At 37.5% G+C, this 26,860-nt stretch overlaps 1 protein-coding gene across 1 annotated transcript in view; it reads right to left on the bottom strand.

Annotated features, from left to right (window-relative positions):
- Nucleotides 1–26,562, bottom strand: part of UNC79 (unc-79 homolog, NALCN channel complex subunit) — a gene marked incomplete at its 3' end in the record, with an annotated part of 165,707 nt that extends 139,145 nt beyond the window's left edge. Inside the window, exons 1-6 of the mRNA XM_021711940.1 lie at nucleotides 26,415–26,562; nucleotides 19,098–19,402; nucleotides 15,690–15,860; nucleotides 8,361–8,453; nucleotides 1,612–1,667; nucleotides 804–933 (exon numbers count right to left, since the gene is read on the bottom strand). Coding sequence (XP_021567615.1) covers nucleotides 804–933; nucleotides 1,612–1,667; nucleotides 8,361–8,453; nucleotides 15,690–15,860; nucleotides 19,098–19,344 — 697 coding nt within the window. The remainder of the gene's footprint in view (nucleotides 1–803; nucleotides 934–1,611; nucleotides 1,668–8,360; nucleotides 8,454–15,689; nucleotides 15,861–19,097; nucleotides 19,403–26,414) is intronic.
- Between the last annotated feature and the right edge of the window lie 298 nt (nucleotides 26,563–26,860).

Below are 26,860 nucleotides of genomic sequence, written 5' to 3'. Positions count from 1 at the left end.
GTCATTATGCCAAAAGTTAATGCTTACTTCTCATTATTATTATTATAGAAGCAGGATCTCACTCCATTGGCCAGCCTGGAGTGCAGTGGCGTGATAATAGCTCACTGCAGCCTTGAATTTCTGGGCCTAAGCAATCCTCCCACCTCAGCCTCCTGAGCAGTTGGGACTAAAGGCAAGTACTACCATCACAGCCAGCTAACGGTTTTTAGAGATGGAGGTGTCACTGTGTTGCCCAGACTGATCTGAAACTCCTGTCCTCAAATAATCCTCCCACCTCCGCTTCCCAAAGCACGGGGATTATAGGCTTCGGGAGGTTGAGGCCACCATGCCCAGGTACTTCTGATTATCAGTTACTCCAAGATTGACCTGTTATTGACTCTTGCTGAGCAACCAGGCTATCAGAGTAGTTCAATTTTTACTTAGCTCACGAGTTGGTGATGTTGAAAGTGCTGCAAGTCTTCTTATCAGAGCAGAATTAGCCAGTGGGGTTTCTGTGACATAATGAGCATGTCTGCCACATCACCCTCCCTGCTCAAGCCTGTGTCATGGTTAGGGTTAGTCAGAGTTAAGACCCCCGGCCAATTGTATAGCAAATGGGACTGGGGCCTGGGCAATTTGCTCTGATGTCACAAATGCTTTTAAAATTGATTTTAATTAATTCATCTTTAAACCACTTAAATGATTTATGACCACGTCTAAAGTTACAGAAAATATAGCCCAGTGAGATAGAAACATACATTTAGGTAAGGCAAATATGGAACAGAGAAATAAAGATGGGCAACACAGCACTCTCCTGGCCTTACCTGTGTACTGCAACCCCCTGTACTCGCTTATTGCCCCAGGAGGCTTTAAATTGGGCCAGTAGTGGAAAAGCATTTGCACAGCTGGAGGCTTCACTTGTGAAGGCCCATAGGCGATCACATACAAAAGATCCTAGGGAAAACAGAAGTACATTTTGACTTGACGTCCTTGAACGGAAATGAAGGCAGCTGATTCAATATACAAAGCAGCGAAAACGCCAGTGGAGGAGGCATTAAGGCGGGTAATTTCTTTGGGATCTTATTCAGGCATACTTTATGGATTAGACTGCCCTGAAACATTGTTTTTATGATTTATTTTCTTACTGGCCCTTTTGCAAATGAGCCCTCAGGCAGAGTTTAAAGCGTGCTTTCTGTTAACAACTTCTCTAACCATATTAATGTTAAAGAAAGATTTTAGAACTGCATAAGCCAGTTTGCCAAATACTGCATTAAAAAAAATTTTCCTAATCACACTTCTTAACAATTCACATCTTCAATTTGAAAGAAGACAAATTCTCAAGCAACCTCTCAAATTAAATAAAATTATTTGTCATGCAATAAAATATTGGCTTAATTCCAACAAAGATACATCCAATTACTTTAACTGTCAAGACACTTCTGTTCTTAAAGTATCATTTCTGCTCTAAATAATAAATCATTAACAGTAAAGAAAGAATGTATAGGTTCTGCCACGTCAAAATAAAAAGACGTCATTGAATTTGACCTAAACAGTTTTTAATATGTAAACAAATTTCACCATATTATAAAAATTAAGTTTGTAACTATGGGTTATATTTGACCCCAAACTTACTTTCCAGACTTCTTGTTTATATTTCATGAGGCATTCCAGTAATTGACAATGATATACTGTATGGAAGAAAATGTAATTTGCACATGAAATGTAAATACCAAACAAAACATTCTTTGAAATATAATAAACTACTTGAGTACGACTTTTCACTCTAATCATTAAATTAGAAACAACTTCTCTCCATATATTCATACTTTTCAAAAACCACATAAGCCTTTGACTTTATCAAGCTTTATTCCAAGATCCTTGATAAGTATTTCATGCATTGTATTAACAAAGGAAATATTTTTTGAAGTCCCTACTAATCATACATCTATAACATAAACTTTTATCAATGTAATCAAGAACTACATAGGAAAAAAAATTAGCTGAACAGTATCATAGTAAAAGCTCATATTTATTAAGTGCCATTACGTTCCCAGCATTGTGCTAAGAGCTTTACCCGTACTGTCTCACCACCACCATTGTGCAAGTTAGGAGGCTGAGGCTTAGTTTCCGGCTTTGCTCATAGTTGGACTGATAGCAAATGACAGACTGATGGATTAGAGTGGGAATTTTATCATTTGATCAGCAACTCCATCTTGGAGAGGAATTTTTAAAAGCTACACAACAGGAAGATTCTTTGATTTGCCTATCTTCACTAGGAAAGAAAGAGACTTTTATCCTAGTTAGATGACCTTTGATACCTTCCCTAGTCTATTTTGCAAGTCTATCATAACACTGGAGCAGGGATCACTTTATTCACCAATGACCTGCATGCTATTCAATCCCATGGACATTTTTCAGTCTGCATCTTACTTGATTTTTCAGCAGTATTCAGGACTGCTGACCACTGTCTCCTTTTTAAAATGCTCTCTTTCCTGAGCTTCAAGTCATAAATAACTTTCCTATCACCTCTGGTGGACACTGTTGCTGCTAATCAACTGCTATCAGTGATCCTTTCTTCCTTGTCCATCTGTAAATGACAGACCACAAAAGCAAGATATTCCCCCAGACACCTTTGCAGCTACAGATGGCCATGTTACTCAGTTCTGTGCAGTAAAATCCAAGAAAGATTATGCTGGGAGGCTTTTGAGGCACGTGTTTTCTCTCTGACAGAAGCAAAGAGGCATACCAGGAGACCTTCCGCTAATGACCCTGACTGATTCTATATTTTGGATAGGGTTATATGAGGACACAATAACCTCCACTCTTGCAAACATGAGAAGCCCAAGATCTCACCCCTGAAACTGTGGGGCTATCTTCAAGATCTCCTGTCAAGTACACAACAAATGTGTTTATAGTTTCATGTCTCTGTTAGTCAACCAAAGACATCCTAACATCTCCTGGCGAGCTCATCCTCGTCCACTGGGCCGTTACCTGTCAGAGTTTCTAGAGACCTGGCCACAGACCCACTCTACACTTCATTCTTGGCTCTCCCCAAAGCAACCTCACACTCACAAACACTGCAGTGTCTACCTGTACGCAGTGCAGTGAAGGGCGCTGGACACTCGTGTGTAGGCTCAAAGTTCATTGCTTCTGGTCCGAAGCTCCAGACCCATAATACAACTACCCAATCACTATCTCGTAGATGTCTCAAAGACACTTGAACACAACGTGCCCAAAACAGATCGTAGGGTCTGCTTCCCTCAGAGGCCTGATCATCCTCCTCCAAGGCCTCCTTTGTCAGTGAATAGAGCCACTGTGCATCCAGTCAGCATGTTTAGAAGCCAACCATATCCATTATATCACCAAGTCCTGTAAACTGTATTTCCTAAATAGCCCTCAGATAGATATACTTTTCTTAATTTTAATTGCCCCTGCCTTTGACATGCCTAGGCAAATGCAGTGACCTCTGTATTGGTCACTCTATACAAAATCTGGCTCCTTTTCAATCTGTTCCCAATCGCAACCAGGTGACACACCTACCTCCCCTCAAAGCTCTTCAGTGGCTTCCCATTAGATTTGGGATTCACAGGACTCCCTAACAAAACCCACCATCATCCTGCATATTCTGGCTCAAAGAACCGTATGTCTCGTCTCTCACCAGGCAACCCTCACTCTGAGTTCCTGCTACAGATTCTTCAGTCCCACCTGATTGCCAGGCTCCATCCTGACATACAGTCCTCTGTCCAAACCACCCTCCACCCTGCTGTAGGCTTTGTTAACATTACTCATCTTTTGCTTCCCAGAGCAGAGGTTGCTTTCTCAGAGAAGCCCTCCCTGACCTCCTCAAAAAAGCAAAATCTCCTGTCACAGCAAAAACCCCTTATCACAAGTGAAACTTTACACCGATTTTATGATTATTGGATTAATGTCTTCTCCCCAACTTCCCAACCCACGTGATACACTACCTGAGATAAGTGCAGGGATCAGTTCTGTCTTGCTAACCATGGTACCTCCAGTGCCTGGCACATAGTAGATGCTCAGTGACTACTTATGGAACTGGATTTTGTTCTCAAGCCATTACTGAGTTCTCAAGTGCAGATGTTCCAATGCGCTTTCTTTTACGGGGTCTGCTATATGAACCTTGTTCAGAGCAGTCCACAGATTGTCTTGTGAGCACACCTGGACTGTCCTTTTGTTTAAACTGCTTCCCCTCCCAGAATGTCTCATCTACCCAGTCAGCCAAAACTCTGTCCATATTTTAACACCCATCCTTTGCTCAAGTGGCACAAAATCTTTCTTGATTATTTCAAACCACAGAGCTCTCTCCTTGTGATGAATTAACATGGTCTATAGTATTTATTTGGTACTTTCCATTGTTAGCTAATTATTTTTGTGGATATACCTGATGTTCCCAATTAGACATAAACTCTGTAGCAAGGAGTATATCTTACATTTCTGTGTGGTTTTCACAATGCCCAAAATAGAGCCCTGTACATGGAAGGTACTCAACGAATGCTTGTTACCTGAACAAGGACTGTGTTCTAGATTCATAATCAGCTGGAAGGACCAAGCTGCCACTGTTTCTCCCAATAAAAATTATAACAATAAAATGATACCCTTCCACTTGGTCCCAGAGAACCCTTGGTGGATATTGTCTCACTTAACCGTTTCCCATATTGCAATAAAGTTCTGGGTCCCAAAAGTAATTTCTAGTATAGAGTAGCTGGTTACAAGTATTCCTAAAGGAACAAAAGACATAGATTTTGAAATAACAAAAGTAACTCGATCTGATCACAGTGGCTTTCCAGTAAAAGATTCAACTCAACATTCAACTCCAAGGAAAAAAAAAAGGGCAAATTGTAGAGATTAGCATTGTTATTTATTGAACATTTACAATGTCTGTCACTATGCTAAGTAAGCACCTTACATATACTTAACTCACTAAATCCTCCAACATTTTAATGGACTTCATAAAGAATTGTTTCTATTTTATAGATGAGGACACTTGGCCTTAAGAAGGTTAGAGAATTTGCTCGAGATTGCACTAACTGGAAATCTGCAGGTAACATCAGGTGTGAATCTACATCCCTGTAACCTCAAAGCACCCTGCTTTACTGCCCACCCAGCTTAGAACTCAGAATCGAAGTTTCATGATGAGATTCCAGTTAATTAGGTGTTTTTAAATCTATAATATAAAATCAATATGATATTTTGAAGATCTTTTAAGCCAGACAGACATAGAAGATATAACTTCTCCCAAAATATACACTTGAATTCCTATAGTAAATAATAACAATCATAATGACAAGGAATTTTTTTTACTTGAAGTATGCTATAAGACTGGATGTTCATGCCACCTCAGAATTTATACGCTAAATCCCAACCCCTCAAGGTGATGGTATCAGAAGGGAAGGCCTTTCGGAGGAGCTGAGGTCAAAAGGGCAGAGTCCTCATAAATGGGATTAGTGGCCTTATAAAAGAAGCCCCAGAAAACTCTTGTTTTTTCTACCATATGAGGACACAGCCAGAAGACAGCCGTTCATTAACCCAGAAGCAGGGTCTCACCAGACCATTAAATCTACCAGTACCTTGATTTTGGACTTCCTGCTTTGAGAACTGTGAAAAATAAATGTACATTGTTTATAAGCCACACAGCAAGGCTATTTTTGTTGTAGCTGCCCAAATGGCCTGCTAGAAAATTGGCACTGAGAAGTGGGGTGCTGCTATAACAAATGCCTAAAATGTGGAAGCAGTTTGGAACTGGGTAATGAATAGAAGATGGAAGAGTTTGAGGTGCAGGTTAGGAAAAAACCTACATTGCCATGGACGGACCTCCAAAGGTAATTCTGGTAAGGGCTCAGAAATAAAAGAGGAAAGCTGTAGAAAAGGTCTCAATTTTCTCAGCTAATACCTAAGTATTAGCTCCAGCACAGAAGGTTTGTAGAAACATGGGCAGTAAAGACAATTCTAACTGTGGCCTCAACAGAAATGAGAAACATGCTGTTGGAAACTGGAAGAAAGGCCATCCTTGTTATAAGGTGACAAATAACTTGAATGAATTGTGTTCATGTCCTAGAGTTTTGTGGAGGGTGGAACTTGTAAGTGATAACACATGACATTTGGCTGAAGAAATCTCAGCCAAGCACAGAAGCAGCAGCTTGGTATCTTCTGACTGTTTATATCATAGTAAAACATGAGAAGAGAGAAATGATCTAAAGACAGAACTGCTCATCAAAGAAAAAATAGAACTTAAAGATTTGGAATTCTCAGCCTAACTATTGAAAGTATGAAGCAGTAAGGGTATAACCAAGCGACCATCTAATAGGGAGATGAGTCAGACCACCTCAACAGAAGCCAGGAGCTCAAGTCCAAAACAAAGGAACAATGACCCCAAAGGTAATTCAGAAATATCAGGCTGCTTCTTCCATCACAGATCCAGAGGCAAAACCGTTTCAAAGGAAAAGCTGCAGGTACTTTTGAGACCTCAGGGTATGCTACCTAGCACCTCCTCACACTGCAGTCTCCAGTTCTGCACTCCACTAGTGGAGCCATGGAGGCAGGGTTACCCAAAGCCATAGTAGCAGGGCCATGGGGGCCCAATCCTACACCGAAAAGTTGTGGGGGCAAGATCACCACTCCACTATGTCCAGAGGTGGGACCTCTGATCCAGTGGAGTCAAAAGGTAAGACCTCCACCCCAGTGGCCCTGCAAGGCAGAGTATTAAATAAATAAGATATTGCTCACGTCTTAAGTGTTAACATTGTTAGGTTTCAGACTTACTTGGACCAGGTTCCCCTTTTTTCCTTCCTATTTCTCCCTTTTGGATGATAATGTCTATGCTATGCCTGTCCCACCATGGTACTTTTGAAAGCATATTACCTGCTTGATTTCGTAGACTCACAGCTGAAGAGGAAACTGGCTCAGGATGACTAATACCTTGAGCCTTACCCATAGCTGATTTAGACGATATCTGCGTGACATTAGACTTTGGACTTGAGAACTAATGCTGAAATGAGTTAAGACTTTAAGGGGCTATTGGAGTGTAATGAACATTATGCATGTGAGAACATATGTGTTGAGGAGCCAGTAGACTGAATGTTTGTGTCACCTCGAAATTCACTTGTTAAATTCTAACCCTCAATGTGATGGCATTCAGAGGTGGGGCCTTTAGGAAGTAATTAGGTCATGAGGGATTGTCCTTATGAATGGGATCAGTGCCTTTATAAAAGAAGCCGCAGAGAACTTCCTTTTCTTCCTACCCTGTAAGGACACAGCAGGAAGATGGTCATTTATGAACCAGGAAGTGAGCCCTCACCAGACATCAAACCTACTGGCACCTTGATCTTGGGCTCCCCAACCTCCAGAACTGTGAAAAATAAATGTTTGCAGTTGATAAGCCATCCAGTTTATGGTGGTTTTGGCATAAGACAAACGATGACACTCCAGACTAAGAAGCATTAAGATTTTGAAATTTCAAAGAAACCAAAAAACTTTTTCCTCTTCCTAAGCCAAAAGCTTAATTAGTATTTATTACATAATTAAGTAGGTGGTTAAAAACTGTGCCACCAAATTCATTCCCTTTCTAAATAAACATTAAATGAAAATAAAAACTGAGTTCATGTCACAGAACATGACTCACAGTCCCATTTTTGCTCAGTTTCCCAATTATGCTGACGAATGGGACTCAAACAGTAAACTGCATGAACAGCCATCGAATATCACTAGCAGTGAAAGAAATACAGATCAGAACAACGATATGCATCTTCATCTGTCCAACTCTACGCAAATTTTGTGGTAACACCCATGGCAGGTCACAATGATACAAGTACTTTCACATACTAGTGGATGGTGTTCGGCCATACAACCCTGAACACGCGCAATCTCAGCATGTACTAGTGGAAATACTGAAAATTGCTCAAGCCCTTTAACTCTCGAATCTCTCTTCTATTAATTTATTCTAAGAAAATAATCAGAAATGTAATAAAAGATTTATGTTTAAAGATATTAAAGATATTTGTGTGGCATTAGAGTAGCAAGTTTACCAAACTATTAACAGTGGCTACTATTTAGTTCTTAAAATTGTAAGTGATTTTTAGATTTCTAATTTAACTGGTTCTATATACTTCCATTCAATCAATTTCCAGTCAATGTTCTAAAATCATATCCTCAAACAGTCTAAAAAATCACTAACTAGCAAGATCACTACTGATACCCATAGGCAAGGAAATTTTATTTCAATTCAAAAGTCTATTTTCTAACACATCTCCAGCTGTGTATTCCACCCAGAAAAATTCTCACATGAGAACTTCTAGCCTGCTTGTTTGATGTACTGTTTAATTATTGATTTCAGAATTAGTCAAGTCTTTCAAATTTCCACTTACCTGGATTGGTTGTGTACTGCATTGCTATCATTAGCATGGACGATGCAGAGAGATTAACATGGGCAGGTACACCTTCTCTCCTTGAAGAACCCACTGAAACCAAAAGGTTTTACATGAGACTTTTAAATATAGGCATTCAATTTCTATAAATACTTCTTACTTTGTATAGCACATTAGCATTAGGAAGAAAAATGTTTTAAAATTTTCACCAAGTCAGAAGTTTTATATGAGTAAAACCACAAAATTTGGATGACGACAAATGCTGCAGTTGTCATCATCCCTAGCAAAATTTAGTAAGAATCTGCAGGGGGAGGGAACAACGCCAGAATGTGGGGTAATAGCTTTATCAGAGTTGTGCTTAGATGTGATCTCTACTCCCAAGATATTTATATCTAGATGAAAAATAAGGAAAAACAGAATCCTCTATATCCCCAAATATAAAGATGTGCTGAAGGTTATTCCAATTAGAAAGCAAAAATAAAAGGTTTTTAAACCCCACTTGAGTATACTAATTTTTAAAGATGCAGATTAAATAATAGTTTACTTATAATGTGTAATGTATTAATTTAGTTTCAATACAAACTTTAAACCATGTATCATAAAAATAGATTAAGCCAAAAATTATTTTCAAATCTCACACATCATTAAACAGTTTTATTCAAACCTTCACATGTAACTTAATCATCAGTGTCTTCATTGCCATGAGAACCAAATTTTTAGTTTTCCAGAGCTCACCATCTTCATGTACATCTAAATAGTCTGAAATAAAGCACTTTTAAAATATCTGAACGACACTGTTGCTGGATATTTTATCTTATGCTAACAAGTACTCAATCACAAAACAAGTTGGTTTCTCCAACTTATAACTGTATAATCATGGTCTTCATTTACTGCTTTCAAGACATCTTTAAGTGGCTTGTTTACGAAGATATCAAACACTATATTAAGTTTCTTTGTCTCTCTTTTTCACTAGAGTGGAATACTTTTAAGTATTCAAAACCAGCACTGATGGAAGTTACTTGGGGTGATAGATTGTCTCCCAAGAGGACTTTCCTATTTCAAACACAGTGAGAGAGGACCCACAACAGGAGAAACATTATTAGGACCCAAACATAAAATAAATTCCTCTTTTCTCGGGGATAATTGCAGAAGTAGGAGAAACTTCTTAAACTTGAGCTTGTGTGGAAAATTGTCAAGCATGAACAGAAAAGTGTGCAGAGTATAATACTCTTGAAAAGTCAGCTCTTAGATCTTATACATAATGGAGAAAACCACTAAAGTGAGCAAAAAAAGAAGCAGATAACCTAAAATCTGCTTTATTTTATTTTATATTAAAGTACAATATGTGCAAATTATATCTCACCAACATCCAAAAAGGATGAGACAACTGGCAATAAAACACATGGATCATAGAACCATTAGAATGCTAATAAAAGACTTGCCATATAATAGAGGAGACAAAAGATTTTAACAATGGATAGGCGCCTTTACAACAACTTTACAGAAATAAACAAACACACAAAACAGATTATAATTAAGTTCCATTGACCTGAGTTTGCTTTTATTAATCACTTACAACTGAGCTGCTGCTAACCCACCAAGCAGACAATATTCAGGGAGATAAATCTGTTTGGCTATACAATATAAATAAATATTAATCTAATTATAGAAAAAATGTGGAGATCAGTTCACTGCTCATAAAGTTGATTAACCAAATATTATTAATCAAGGAAAAAGAACTTACAGTCAAATGCTAAAGAACAAAAATGCAGCTGCTCTCAAACTTTAATCAAGGAGGTTCTTCAAATTCAGTTTTTGGGGAGCCCATATCTGGAGATGCTAACATTCAGTCGACTTGGGAAGCAGGGAACTACGTGCTTAATTAATAAGCAGATCAAATGATTCTGCTGCAAGCTTGCCTTGGACCTCTGTTTGAGAAGTCCTGTTAGAGGGATGAGAAATAAAACCAGAAACAGCCTATAAGGTGTCCTAAATAGGAGAAAAAATTGCATGCTCCCGTGTCCTTTGTTAAAAAGAAAAAGAAAAAAGAGAGTCTGGTCTCAGACATAATAAAAAATTATAAGTATCGGAGCCAGTTTCCTAGGGTTTGAGTCGGGGGATATATAAATACATATATATTTTCTTGTTTGGGGACAAGTGTTTTCACCTTATTTAAGTTCATCTCAAACTGTTTTAATAATAAGCGTTTCTCAACAATGAAAACCAAAGGGAAGCTGAGAGTCACTGTACCTGAAGGCTTTTATAGATGGGAGAGATGCCCAGTGTCTCAGCTGATTTAGATGATGTCAATTTGCAACCTGGCCCAAATGGCTAAACCACCTTTGCGACATCTGTGCTATTCCCACAAATCCATGCCGTCCCTCACGTGTGACCAACATGAGGCCAAAAGCATCCCCCGACTCAAACCCTAGGAAACTGGCTCCGATACTTATATAAACAGACGGTGTCTTGCAGTTTCCCAGCCTTTTAACACACTGAATAAAATCACCACAACTCTAATGTAATAACTATGCATGGCATACGTCGCTTATTGACTCTTGTTAAAAAGGCATGATGTAAACAGATGTGCTGCTTGTTCCCACGAGGATGTAAAGAGCCAAGACTACATACCACAGACGGGAGAAGAAAATCAAGGTAAGAAAATTTTACACTTAATAGCATGCTCAGGAAATGCAATCAAAAGTTTTCCGTCTTATTCCCTATCCTCCCAGCACTACCAGAGCAATCACTACCATCATCTCCCCGCTCCCTGAAGAGTAACAACATCTTACTATGCTCCTGTGTTTTATAGTTCCTAATGTATAATCACGCACAGTTCTTACATGATTCTCACCCCAAAAGGGAGTTATATGGGAAAATCCATTTTATAAAGAGAGAGCAAATTATCTGCATGACAGCACCAACTGAATTATTAGGACTGCGACAGTGCTAGTCACTTGATTTCGTAGGTAATGTTCTAGTCACTTATTCATTCAATTTTTTTTTTGCTTATTTGTTTTTGTTTTTATTTTACTTCCTATATACCAGCACTGTTCTACGTCCTGGGGATGCAAAGATAAAGATAGACAAGTCTTTATTCTTATGGACCTCAGATGCTAATATGGTGGCCACTAATCACATGTAGCTGTTTAAGTTAAAATTAATCAAAATTAAAAATGTAGTTCTTTAGTCTCACTAGACACATTTCAAGTGCATAGCAGCTGCGTATTGTTAGTGACTACTGCATTGGGCACCACAGAATTTTAAATATTTTTATAGAGCATTTCCATCATCTCAGAAAATGCTGTAGACAGTGCTGTCCTACAGGAAACAAATACTTATGAAGAAATTGAAAGCAGTGCAAGAAAATAGATAGAAAGCGATGGAAAGTCCTCTTTTAGCCAGAGGACAGGGAAGAGCATCTTTAAAGATGTGGCACTTGAGCTGAGACCTAAAGAAAGTAAGGAATCAAATCACGTGATCAAGTAGGAGGAGGACTTCTGAGACAGAGGACAAAGTGTGGAGCAAAGGCAACAGCTTGGTGCCTTGATGAAGCTACAGAAAGGCTGAGGTCCCTGGAACAGAACGTATACAGGAGATATAATGATGAAAGGAGGAAGGTCGGCAGGGGCCCGATCATAGAGAGCTTGCAGGCCAAGGAGGGACACTGAATGTGATGTGTAAGAGTGACGGGAAGCTAGGGGTTTTGATGAGGGACGTGGCACAATCAGGCTTACGGGTTCAGAAGGCAGCACTGGCTTGAGTTAGAGAACAGGCTGCAGGAGGGCGAGGGGGAAGCAGAGAGACCAGTCTGGAAGCCCCCGGACTAGCCCAGATAAGAGCTGGTGGGAAGAAGTGATCTGACACTGGGGACTCCAAAAGCAGAGGCTGGGAGGGAACAAGTGCTGAAAACATACCTGTGGGGTACTACGCTGATTTGGGTAGTGAGTACCCTAGAAGCTCAACCCCTACTAGTATGCTTTATACTCAAATAACAAATATGCACATTTACCCCAAATTTAAAATAAAATAATTTTTAAAAAATCTTTAGGAAAAAACAGAAGTAGTCTGAATTGAAATATATTGAAATAAACCTCTTTGGTATTATATTTGTCTAAGGGGTGAAGGTAATGGAACCATCTAGAAAGAAGAAACACATTCTGGCATCAGTTTCCCCATATGACAGAATCATTATCTGTCTTTGCCAAACTGCACCGCCTGGGTTAACAAGTGATTTCTCCTCTTCTCAGGTCTCCTGTTTGTGTGAGCAGAGGCAACTGCATTCTGTGAGACAGGGTTTGAGCATCAGATATCCAGGCTGTTAGAAGGCATATCAGTTGAACATAAAGGGAAGGCTACAACATCTCTGCAGCATTGAAATATTTACAGATTGGCAGATTAGTGAAAAATCAGAGACAGGATGCCTGTCACCACTGCAGAAGTGTTCTATGAGTTCAAAATCTGTTACGATAATTAATTGTTATTATACAGCAAACTCTAGGAGGGAAAATTCCCAAGCCCCAGAAGATGGCTTCTTACCTCAAGTAATATTTAAGATGATAAAATTTCAGGATCATATGTGGTTTTCAACAGAATATTGGGACTAGTTGCAATGGGATTTGACAGATCTGTGATTTGATTATGCATTTGGTCTGATGTACACTTGCATAACATCATGCAACAATCGAAGGCTATTAGATGTTATCTCATGGTCTTTACAACATAGAATGTAGAAAGGGTAAGTTATGATTATTCACCATTTTGCAGCTAAGGAAACTGAATTTCAACAAGGTTATGAGATCTGCCAACCACAGAAGGTCTGCAACCCAGCTCTTCTGGATTCCTATTCCATAACGTTCCCCACGATAAAGTTCTCAAACTATACTAAGACCTACCTTATAAAAACAATCACTAGCCAATAAATCAGGTTCCATATATTAAAATTTATTTAAATATCATCAATATTTTGCATTTTACTATCTTTTTTCTATGTGGTATTACTCTTTAGAAGATCACAAAAATATAACACATTCTCTGTAGTAGTAACAGAACAAAAAATAACCCAGAGTCAGTGGTCTAGAACCAAATATTCAATTCAGTCATTCAATTGCTTTTAAGTCAATGCAAAGATTTGAATGAACCTTTAATTTTCCTGAGACTAAGTGACTTATGAGAAAATTTAAGTTGGAAAGGAAACTAAGTGAGACCACAAAAGTCCAGTGTGCCAGGACACATTAGAAGCATCTTGAACTGATGTCACTGTTCAACTTTACTATTACCTTTAAATAACATAGCCTACATCAATTAAGAAACTAAGTCCAAACTAAGAGAATAAAACTGGAGCAACAAAATACAAACATGAACCCGCTCAACAATTGATTAGAGAAAGACAGAGCGTCCCGCATAAAATAAGACTTACATTGTTTAAACTAGAATTACAAAGCCAGAAATACCCTTGTAGGGTGAGCATCTTTTTTCAGTTCCCACAGCTGAAAAAACCAAAGTTCCAGGGACATGAAGCAACTTATTCATGCCTTTAAATAAACATCTAGTTACTACAGTAATAAACCCCAAAATTCACATAAATTTTGTAAACTCAACTTAGTATTTTTTTTCTCCTCAGTTACCAATGTTTGTGCATTTATGTAGGTGAGGATTCTAGCGTGACTACAAGGTGTGTTTTGGAGCCTGTGTTTCTAGTTAAGTAAAAATTAATAATGAAGTGTAAAGAAACACATTGTCAGCTGTCACAATATTTGATTGATCTTAAACACAACCAGAAGCCTGATATTTTCAACGCCTTCCCTCAAATTATTAACTTATGTACAAGACATAGGGATTCAGTGACTTACAATAGTTATTAGAAAGAGACAGTCTCTTCTGCTTCAACAAAATAAAAACTCCCATGTCTAAGTTTAACAGTTAACATTACTTATTAAAACAATATGACTATGTGATTCTAAGACTATATCCATAAACAGGTATTTATCAGTAAGTTTATAATGGAACATAAAAAAGAGAATGACCAAATATTCTGTTACTTGACTGGTGTAATCAGTCTCCTGATCATACCATTTGATTTTTTTCAAAATACTATATAATTTAAACAGACGTCAGATGTTTTGCTGAAAAGATATGACAATTCCAATTCCAATTAAACTTTACTGCAAAATGAGCAAATGTTACTCAAAAGGCATATATATTTACCAATTGTTATTACACAGCAACAGCTTTAATAAGATCATAAATACATAAAATTAATTGGCAAACAATGATCACTAGGAGTTGAATGTGATCAATAAATGTATTTTCTAGAACAAGACTTGACGGAAGGAGAGAAATAAACTAACACTTATTGTGTATCAGGACCTGTGCTGGCACTTGACTGATGTTCCAGGCAAATCATCTCAGCTATCACAACAATCCCATGAGGCAGCTCTTACTGTTATTCTCACTGAACAGGTAAGAAACAGAAAGTGAAGAAACTTTCCTAAGGTCACATAGCTAGTGAGCGGCGGGGCTATGATTTGAATCTATACCTGCTTGATTCATAAACCCACAATCTTTTCAGATTAGCCACTGAAACTATAAATTAATGCATAATCCATTTCTTTAAAAATACTTTAGAAGGATTTTGATCATAAAAACCACAACTCAACTTTTTTCTTTCTTTCCTCTCAAGTCTGGAAAGTTTACAGAATTAAGTCTACAAGTGAAACAGAATTCAAATCAATTCTGTGTTTTAACTGTATCTTGCACATGAACTGCAGCCCTTGTTTTTTTCCAAAGTGTTTTCATAAATTGTTACTCACTTTATCATTACAACACCTTGCGAATGAAAGCTGACGGGACTGTCATTTTGTAGATGAGGTTTCCAGTGTCTGAGTTGCCTACCATCACACAGCCAATCAGAGACAGAGCTGAGACCAGAATCCACACATCCTGACTCCATCTACCGCTCCCTCCTTCACACCCCACTGCCCTCAGGTGCAAAGGTAAGAATTTCCACATCTGAGACACCACTCTCTCCTTTTTTCTAAAGGGACTAATGCTATTGTAATTCATACATAGGAAATGTAGGCTGTGCCTCGAGGCATCCTCTCTTTCTTGTCTGTAAGATCACACTAGGTGAACAAAACATTCTAAGGTATTTCATTTCTTTTATTTTCACCATAACATCCATGCTAAAATGACTGAATTTAAATCACAGCACATGTATGTAGCAAGTGATTCCATTATAATCTTGAAAATCCAGATCATAACAGCAAAAGTAATTTCCATTCATATACTACACAAACATAATCTAGCATTAGGTAAGAGTAAACTTACGTATAGCCATTGGTAGAAAAGATGTGCTAAGATATTCAATGATATCCTTGTGCAGAAATGGAGGAAAGGTAGCTAACGTTGATATCATGGTGTAGGGCAGAGTACTCAGAATATCATCATTGAGAAAGGGGAGCAAACATGTTGTTGTATAAAATATCGACTGTCCAAGATCTACAAAACAAAATTGAGTAATCAGTCACTGAATACTTTGGAATTAATAAAATATGCTGACTTTACCTTTTAAGCTTTAACAAACTGATTCAAATTATAAGCAACTATTGCTCCATTCCTAGTAAGTGTTCTTAAACATACTGCTTAGTATAGTATGCTGTGTACACAGTAGTTGGTCAATAAATCACTGATAGATTAATATATTAAGAAATGCAAATTTGAGTTTTTCTCCACACTTTATCAACCTTTAGTAATACTCGGTGTTCATATTACTCCTTGAGTTCATAAATTCAAAGCACTGCCCATGTGAAAATTAATCCTGAATTTTCTCCAGCATGCTCACTTCCATTACATTTTACACAAGATAATTGAGGCACAAGAGGTTAGATTATCTGCCCAATGGAAGTTTCAGAAAAGTCAAGGGCAGGAATAGAAATAAAACCAGGCTATTTCTGCTCCATCAACCAAACCACAAAGGTCCCACATCTGGTGTCTTGCTTGGGCAATAAACCAGGTAACTAGCAACCTCCAGCAGAGCAGCAGATTCAGCAAGCACCAAAGAAAGGAAACTGTAAGCTGGCACTGCATGACCCTGTACATTTTGTCATCAATTTGCATGGAAAGAAGTGCCACCTAATAATAACATTTTATCAACATGTTTAAAGGGGGATCATAACAATACCTACCTCATGACATTAGAAGGATTACTAGGAGGTTTAAATGAGATAAATGTCAAGTGCTTAGCATAGCACATAAAGTGCACTCCACAGATATTAGCTGCTATTATTAATATTAATAGTTACTATTATTATTACCTGCACAAGGAGTAAAAATAGAGGACATTCAAAAACTCATAACTATTTAGATTCAGGATGCACGCAGACCAAATCCCATCACACTAAGTCTGCATTTTGATATTTCTGGACCTCCAAAATATAGGCCACCAGCTAAGCCTTGACAATAAAGAGCTTCTTTTTTTGTACTCACTATAATAGAAAAGTACTCGACTCTTGTCTGCTTTGCAACTGATTTACCTTCTTAGAGTTATTTTGATTCCTAACGTTGTTTCTGAGTGCCATGAGAATCAATATGCCATCTCAACAGGCACATCAACTGACAACAGAGAGGCTGTGGCCACACTGCGCTCTGGGGGACCGGGGTCAGTCAACCTCGGTCTAGAATCAATGAAGTGGGAAATTCAAAGGTGTTTTACTAAGAATTACCCGAGGCTGTTTCACTGAGCCATTGAGCCTCACGCCAGGACACTGGCACTGAAAGGGCCTGAGAGTGCGCTGGAGTATTTTTCATATTAAGGAAACTGAGCTCCAGAGAGGAGAAGTGATTGTCCAAGACCACCTATGAGTTGGTAGCTGAACTGGAACAAAAATGCTGCCTGGTGCTCTTTCCTGGACTCTACCCGGACGCAGCGGGAGGACAGTCCCTTGCCAGAGTGCAGGGATTCTCGAATTCGGTTGGCAGAGAAGCACCCCAGGGAGCTTGTTAAGAATTCAGATCCTCAGGACCCTGCCTCAGTGATTTGACTTCATCAGCTCCAGGTGGAGCCCGGAATTCCAAGTTCCAAACTCCCTGGGTGATTCTGAGGTTCTTCAGACCACATTTAGAGAAACAATGCCATGTGTTTTCTCAACCATTCACTAGAATGGTCAAGTAAGATGTTTCCTACCTTCTAAGCTTTATTATGCAGAACAACCACACAATAGCTAAATAACAAGAGTAAACTCACAAAATAGCTGTAGGTATAAGAGCAAAAATATAAATCATCTCCCCTGAAATTGTCACAAAGTACACGTGAATTGTGGTTATATGGGGTGCAATTTATCAAACTGAATGTCTTTATTTTAACCAAGGGGCTTTGAAGACAAAGGGCAACTGCCCTAACCACAGTGGGCCAACCCAGGACCAGGCAGGTCCCAGGTGAGTTCAGAACTAGTAGTCATAAAAGAAAGGCAGTGATAAGCTCACCACCATCGTCTTATGTTCAGAATCCTCTCATTTGAATTCCGAGCTGGCAGAGAATCACATTAAAATAGCTAGGCTTAAGATAGCTACAGAGTTATATGATAAGCAACTTTACAAATTTTGATACTTTTTATATTTACTATAACATAGAATTGTAAATATAAGAAAAACAAATTCAAAAGTCATTATTTCATTACCTTTATCTAAGTAAATTTTTAAAAACTTTTAAACAATTAGGAACACATTGTACTAAATAAACCATTAAGCATTCTCTTAGGACAATTAGTCATAACTAAAAGACAAAATAACATCCACCATCCACTCATTTTCTAAAACTCCAATTTTTCTGTAAAGTGAAACCTTGGTTATCATACCTCAGAGACCAAATTCTCAGTGCTTTAAAGATAAGACAACAAAAGTTTTAAAATGCATTTTCTACAAAAATTTCTTTTCTTACACAATGGTTTTCCATTTGATTGTCCCAAATATGTACTAAACAGTGTTATTTAATCCTTCTTATGAGTTAGAAGACTTTGGTAAGAAAGGAAAATAATGTGATTGGTTTAAGACACACAGCAGAAAAGGTGAAGATTAAGGAAAAAAAGCAAGCTTTCAGGCTTCTGTTTTAAAGCACCACAAATAGCATATGCTATGCATGGACTACATAGACTGTACATGCCACAACCTGCTCTGTGCCCGGCATACAGTGCCACTACATACCATACCAACATCTTGGTACACTTTGTAATAACTACTGATTGTTAGTAAATTTGAAGGAGTTCTTAGAGTTGACTTTTCATCTCACCTCCTGACTTTAAAGACATAAAAAATGAGTCCCAGGGAGTTTCTACCATTTGCCCCCCAAAATCACAGAATCAGTCACCGGATTAGAGCCTGCTCTTCAAGCTCCACTTCTTACATTTTCTGGAGGCAAGTTTTAAAATCTAAGCTGCTCAATTATAATTTCAACAAGAGTCCCCTCGATAAGCTGATTGGGGAGAAAAGAGAATTTCTTGTTATGTTCTTCCTCCTTTCTCCAGACCATTCTCGCCCAGGACAGACCCGCTTGGATAAATCCCTCAGGCAATAAAACAGTGCATGGGAAACACCACTCCTAAGTTTCATGGCAAGAAAGGCCTTTGCCACACAAAGTCCTCTCAATATGGCAACAGCAATAATCTCCATGCCCCTTGCTCAGCATCCTAAATACTCATAGACATCCATGCACATTTCCAAAGATTTTGACTAAGTGCTCACCATGTTGGCCGTGCTGTAGCAAAGGAACTAGATCCAGGAGAGTCACCAAAGTCACGTAGAGGCCTTGGTAGTCCAAAGAGGGGTAGTCTGACAACTGAGCATCACGACTTTGCGGGCCGCGTTCTGAGGGAGCATCTCGCAGGACGCTGTAAAGGAGGGAGCGAGTAACAGTAGGGTTGATGGAACTGACCTGCGGTCTTAGAGATGGGGTGAGTGGGAATGGCACAGGAAAAAGACACATGGTCATGGGCACTGTCAAATTGGAGGCATCTTGGTTTTCCTTCTTCCCTGTGCGGGACAAAATGCTGTTGGGGGGACAAAGAAAAAAAAGAGACAACAAAGACACAAAGAACAGCACATTACATTGAAATGACACTCTAAAACAAATAATAAAACACCAGATACGTCCCACATAAGATGCAATTGCCACGTCAGCAGGGTCTACCAATCTAGGACTGGTCACATAGCTTCATGCTCAGAGATACCAATAACACAAGGTTTACTTGTGGAAGTTTCATTGCATCTCATGTGTTATCTGGTTAGTAAGGAGCAAAAATATAAAAATGCATGTTTCAGTGCCAAACCCATGTTTTACAGTTTAGTAATTTGGTGAAGGAGAGGTTTCCTGGAAGGAAAAACAATGGTTTTGTCTAAAGAGTAAGGGCTCTTATTCTTAATTACAAGGAGCTTTCAAAGGAAAAGATGTTTTTCGGCAGGACTGTCTTCATCAGGTAAATAGAAACTTGCAAAATATAGGTATGGCACTTGCAGAAACATGTTTCAGCAAAGAATAAACATGTGTGTTTATTAAGAAAGTCTTAAAAATCACATGTTTATTGCATCAAAATAATGTCTATATGTATATTATGATACTGTTTCATGACATTCTGTCAGTATCATTTGAGATAATGAAGTTTAAACAGGCATATGAATTTAGAAATAATACATATTTCTAAAATGTTAGCTAAACTACATTGGAAAAGCTATAAAATAATATATAGTAGATGGTCCATAGCATATGTTTGTGAACTAATGATAATGGTTATTTATGTGTGTTTTTTAATTTTGCATGTTGGGGAGGAAACATTTTATTTTATGAATACAAACAGTGGTTTATTAAATAGTTACCTTCAAAATTCTAAAGACTAAGCAAGCGGTATCTGTTATATAGCTGTACATCATACAGTGAGCTCTCATATATTACTGCTGCTACTTACGTTATTATTCAACAAAACTCACTAAAAACTAAAGGAAAGATAATTTAGAAAGTTAAAAAAAGTTTAATGGGAATAAAAATAAATTCTAAAAATAAATTAGTTTTCTTTTAGTCTTAATTTTAAAATAAAAACCTTTTAATAAAACCAGTAAGGCATAAAAGTTGTTGATTTAAAAATAGAAGAAATTACAACTTGGCCAAATGTTTAGGTTTTTAAAATTAGGTTATACTATTTATCATTAAAGACGATAGCTACACATCAAAATGACAATATCTGCTGCACTTGCCAAGTGCTTTTATATAGTATACTTATATGCTAGTCCAAATAGATGACAGTTTATAAATGTTTCATTACATAAAAATAACCTTATTTTACACTTATTCTAAGTGCATCAAACATACTAAGTTCTTGGTTAATAATATTACACCTACAATTTTACAGTGATGTGAAGAGTTGGTTAGTGTAAGCATGCTTCCTATGTCAAGTTTGCATTTATTTTTATTTACTCTTAGAGCAAAATATGTTATAATGTAAGAAAAATGACTACATGCTTTTTATTTTCCATGTGCCTAATTTACCTCAATTTCCTTTGTCTTCTGTTACCCAAAGTCCATGGAAAAACAATTGATAATAATAAAAATAATTTCAGAATTATAATGTTATACTTCTTAGCAATAAACAACTTAAGATTTGGCTTTTTGGTTTGTTTGGGTTTTTTTGCTTTAAAGGGATTTAATTTACCTTTTTTGTGTGTGGTGTATTTGACTTTGTAAGCTTATACTTTACAATGGGATCATATCCATATTCCAGTTACCCCTATCTAACTACCTTTTTTATAAATGCCATCAGATTTTATATTTCTCTCATGTAACTCAATTACTCCTGAGTACCACTTTAAAATGTTATATTCTCGATAAGTCCAGTCACCAAAAATCTTCTTTAATCCTATAGAATTCCAATCCCACTGGAAATTCCTCGAGAATCACAATGGATACAAGTCAAGTATATGATTTCCCAAAAGTCAGCCCTAAATTAGCCTGCTACCAGCATCTTTTCAAAATTACAAGATGTGGATCTTATAGAAGTGGCATAAAAAGTGACATTTTGCCTTAGAGAATAAAAAATAGCTGAATATCAAATTAATACAATTGCGTGCAATCCTCTGATCAAATTTCTTGGTGGGGGAAATATAGTGCATTACTTTTTCAAATATTCATTAGTATTTTTCCAAAGTTTGATATAATTTAACAAATACTAGTCGAATCAACTTCGGAGACTCAATTTTGATATTTTTCCCTTCCTGTACATGTGGGGTTCCCAAATGATAGCAACAACAGCTTCATACATGCAGGGAGGGAAGAATGTCAGCAAAAAAACAGTAAAATGTCTCTTACTGCCTTTAGATTTGATAATTAGGTGAGGTTGAGAAAAAAATGGCTGAAAATGAGTTATCCATGAAACCAGTTTTAAATTGCCATTCATGTCTCAATGTAAAGAAATGTTTTCATTTGTGGAAAAACTTAAGAAGGGTTCATGAATAAATGTGCAATGCATTGTGATTTTATGATGTTTTGTGAAGTTTATTCAGAAAAAGAAACTTATTTCCCCAACCAAACTGTCTAACTTGGGAATGACAAAACCATTTTCCCCATCTGAAATTCTCTCCCAGGACCAGGTAGACCCAACCAAAAAGAATATTAAAAATGCCCTGCTCAGAAGAGTTCGACCCAGCAGCTAACTTCTCACCATTCCTTTTTCCTGTTTGATCCTTTTTATCAAGCATTGTCCTCCATCAACAAGATTAGGCAAGAGAGGAAGACCTCTGCTGGTTTAGGGAAAGATGAGAAGTCGCCCAAGGTATTTATAGCACAGAAAATTAACATGTCAAGTCAACTTCCTCTAAGATTATGAATTTTGCATTTGAGTTGAACCTATACACTAAACAAAATTTACTTGATTTAGATACACTCTAAATCTAAAAGAATTTCAAACCAATAATTTGAGGACATACATATATGTGTGTGTGTGTGTGAGTGTATATATATGTGAGTTTGTATATACATAAAAACTAGTTCCTTAGCAATTGGAAATCACAATTAAATTAAAATTATTGGGCTGAGATTAGAATCCTTTTTAAAAACATATTAAATGTTTTCTAAAGAGCACAAGCAGTTTTCCCCAAATATGATGATTTTTAAAAAGATTTTACTTGCTAGTAGCCTCAACAGCACCAGAAGAGAGATAGGGGGAAGAAACTCCAGAAGAATGTTTGACATAGGAAAGAGACTAGAGCTCTATAAATGTTCTGCCAGGTAAAAGATCTTAGATGTTTAAAATACAGCCACAGAGTATTTTAAATGTAAAACAAATAGACTCCCCTGTAGCAACAGGGGTGATCAGACCAGATGATAGCCTAATGCTAAAAGCAAACAAAAAACCAAACTCTGAAGTTGTGTATAAACTGCGTGTTCACAGCCAAACTTAGGTACCTGTTAAATTAAGGTGAGCACTATTCAGCTCTCATTTTACCCAAGACGTCAGGTCACTACCAGATTAAGTAAATGCCTAGGAAGGTCATGCTGGATGAAATCTGCACTGAAGTCAACTCAGTCAACGAACATATACTGATTCCTTTCATGGGTCAAATACTGCTTTAGGCACAAGGGCTAACAAGCAGGACTCGCTGTCCACTACTAGAATTTAAGGAGCCTCCAGAAACACTAACGTGAGTCTAATTGTGAGCAAAGTGGACAAATATATGGAGTCTTCAGTCGATTTTATAGTCAACTAGGATAACATATAACCTCTCCACTCCTGTGGATTAAATAAATTAAAGTTAAACGTCGAGGCTAAGCTCTGCCTTTCAAAATAGGGACAACAGGTATCAGTGAGAGCCACATGCACGCACATCAGAGGACTGCTGCTCTAAAAATGCAATCCTAACTCTGATGAAGTGGCTGAAATTTCAAGTTGTATATTTTAGCCAAAAAATAATAATTCTAACTTCATTGAGAAGAGCCAAATAAAGAGGCAAGGAGTTACTTCGTGAGAATTCATCTCTAGTTCTTTCTTCTTGTTCATTTTCAAGAACCTGAGTTCTGAAAGCAAAAAGTGTTTCTGAATGTAAAAGTTATATTAAATGCTTCAACAAAAATATTAATACATAATTTTATTATAAAAGTTTTTTTGTAGCAAAAAAGATCTTGCTGTCAATAATCTTGGACACCAAATATCTAGACCATATTATTTGTCTTGATTTGATTATTACTATTATTTTTTTGATCCAGGGTCTCACTTTGTCACCCATGCTGGAGCAGTGTCACAATCATAGCTCACTGCAGCCTTGAACTCCGGGGCTCAAACTATCCTTTCTCCTTGGCCTTCTGAGTAGCTGGGTCTGAAGGTGCATGCCACCATGCCCTGCTAGTTTATTTTTTAATTTTTTAGAGATGGGGGTCTCTCTTGTTGCCCAGGCTGGTCTCAACCTCCTGGCCTCAAGCAATCCTCTTGTCTCAGCCTCTCAAGCAGCTGGGATTACAGAGGCCTGCCACTGTGCCTGGCTGTCATGAACTTTTTCATAGTACAAATAAAATGAAGAAGTACAGATACAATTGTTAAGGATGTATATATCAACAGCTCTGCACTTAAGGAAAAAAGATGCTGGGTGGACAAAAATAAGAAACAAAGGAATTGGGTTGAGCTCAGTGTTGAAACTGTGAGAATTCAAGTCCAACCCACAACATGTTCCATTCTGGGTCTTTTGTCTTACTCCCATTCCGTGCATGTCCCATTCACTACAGTCTGTCAACTCTGCTCTGACCCGCTATTGACAACTAATTGCTGAGGGGGAAGGCAGAACTAAAACATCTGGGAATAGAACGCTGTCAACATCATCTCAGTACAACTTAATTTAACTTCTGAAAAGATGACAAGTCTTTGTGCTAAGCACGCCCTTTCTTCCCTTAAGCCCAAGGAGAGCCAAAACGACGCTATGGACTCATCTTGGATGCGACATTCCCAAAGGTCAAGCCAAGTTTTTACTAAAAGAAGTGTCCCTGTAGTATGATAAACCATAATACTAAGAAGAAGCAGTCCAGCATAATTGTCAAGTATGTGCTGTGGATTAGGACCACCAGGGTTAAATTCTGAAACAGAAGTAAATTTGACCAATTTATTTAGCCACTCTGTGCCTTAGTTTCAATGACATGGGTGTAACAATATACTTAGAGAACTATAATGAGAGATTAAATGAGATGGCACATTTAAAGTGCTTAGAACAGTGCTTGACACATATAATTACTATTATTATAATACAATTTTGCTATTATACTACTAGCTATTGTTACCATTACCATTAGTAGTTGTTGTTGTTGCCTCTCTGAAAATAAACTGCTCAGTTGCATAGAATCTTCTCCAGCAGTCCACTTGAACAAACTATCTTAACACCAGTGTCACCACTATAAAATGCTATCAGTTAGGACTATATTCTTATGATCCATGGCTCAAGAAAATAAAATCTTCACATCATAAACATGACTTCAACATTCTAAATTTCTTAGTTTTTTGGTACAATTACTAAGACCTAACGAGCATGTTCTAAAGGACCAACTAAGATGTTCTAGAATCTTTGCAAATGTAATTCAGAGTGTTTTCCTACTGAAAAGTGTCTCTCACTTTGAGAACTTTCAGAATTTGCGATGAAGGAAAGTGTTTTCCATTAAGAACCTAGACTTCAAAGACAAAAGAGAATTTTAGAGAACAGAACCAGATGTCTTGGCTCATAAATGCATCTGATTATTGCTATAAAAATTGGGCCAATCATTTCACTGCAACTTGAAAAGAAGGAAATGGTTAGGTATGGTGGCTCATGCCTGTAATTCCAGTACCTTGGGAGGCCAAAGCAGGAGGATTGCTTGAGGCCAGGAGTTCGAGGCTGCAGTGAGTTATGATCCAGTCTGGGCAACAAAGCAAGACCCAATCGGAAGGGAGGGAGGAAGGAAGGAAGGAAGGAAGGGAGGAAAGAAATATCCATAGCAGGTCTTAACCTTACTATGGAAATATGAAATCTATGAGTCTGATAAACAGAATCCCCTCAATATAAAACACAGCCACTAAGGATTGGAAAGAAGAAAAGATACTTCAAAAATAAGAACAAAGAGATAGGAGGACTGCAAGAGATTAGCTGACTTGACCCCAGGAACCTTCCATCTACAAAGAGTTCAGCCTGTCTATGGCAAAGCCTTAGACTGTTGGAAACTCCAGAGTCACTAGTCATTCCAAATTTGTGTTCTTCTCCTAATACTTGTCTTACAAAACCTTTGCTCCTATATGGTTAGAAGAAACAGTAGCAAGTCAATTCAAGTGTTTCTAAAATCAGATTTGAAGTGAGAAGATCCTGGTAATGGAAGAGCCCTAGCCTTGGGACTTAATGGAAATTGAGAGGTTCCTCTGACTTCTTTAATGTGATTTTCCAAAAAAATGGAGTCTTGACTTGAAAGGCTGATCTTATCTGCTCGGTTTTCCTAAGAATATGTAGAGGTCTCTGTCTTCCAGTAAAAGAAGACAGCAGAAAAAGAGCTCCTATGTTTTTGCTTCCTTGTCCTCCACAGAATTTCCATATCAATTGCAAAGCATGCTGAGCACTTGCAGTGTTATGCAGATTAAAAAGGACTGTTATTACCATATATTGCACTTAGGGAAATAGAAAATATTGATGATGAACCTAAAAAATGTCACATAATTCTGATTTTCTTTTAGACTGAAAAATATTTCCTGATCTTAATTTTAAGCAGTGTAAGCTCTCCCTCTAATCTCACTCTATATTAGTGCTAAACATATAACTTTGTCATTATATAGATCTCTCAAAAAGACGCTCAGCTGAGGAAAGTAGGCAGTAGCTATGCAATCCACTTTTTTTCAGCTAGGCCTGGGATCCGATTTGCTATATACACCCAGAGAACTTGAGTCCAGACTCTTCTGGCAGAGCACTAGAAAATGTAATGCCCTTTGAGACTTTCAATTCAATAAAAATGTAGGTCCCAATCAATTCAGCAGTACTACCTAATAATTCTCTCAAAGTATAGGATATTTTAAAGCTTACCTTAACAAGGTCTGAGAAAAGTATTTCAAGGTGTTTGCAATATCTGTTCCTGACGGTACAGGATAAATGTTGTGAAGAACCCGGTTATGATATTCCTGCAAGTACCGGATCTTGGAAGCAACTAGATAAAAGCAAAAAAAAAAAAAAAAAAGAGAGAGAGAGAGAAGAATCATCTTGTAATATGTATTAGGTTGAGGCATACGGTTCTTTTTTTTTTAATGATTACATACAGGAATTTAATCAATATTTTAAGGAATATATATAAATTTTTAATGGAATTCCATTATAGAAACAGTTACAATAAAATTTTAATTTCCTAAAATTGTATTCAGTCCACAAAATTATTTTGGTTATCTGGTTTAATATCTTCTTCACAAATTATCCACTGCCTTTTTTCTTTCTATCACTAAGAAAAGTACTCCAAATCATTTTCTAATCACCGCCAA

Source organism: Carlito syrichta, unplaced genomic scaffold, assembly GCF_000164805.1.
Source record: "Carlito syrichta isolate Samal-C Ts95f unplaced genomic scaffold, Tarsius_syrichta-2.0.1 Scaffold302944, whole genome shotgun sequence".
NCBI lineage: Eukaryota > Metazoa > Chordata > Mammalia > Primates > Tarsiidae > Carlito > Carlito syrichta.
The sequence above is the reverse complement of the archived record's forward strand: the minus strand, read 5'-3'. Positions and strand labels throughout refer to the sequence as shown.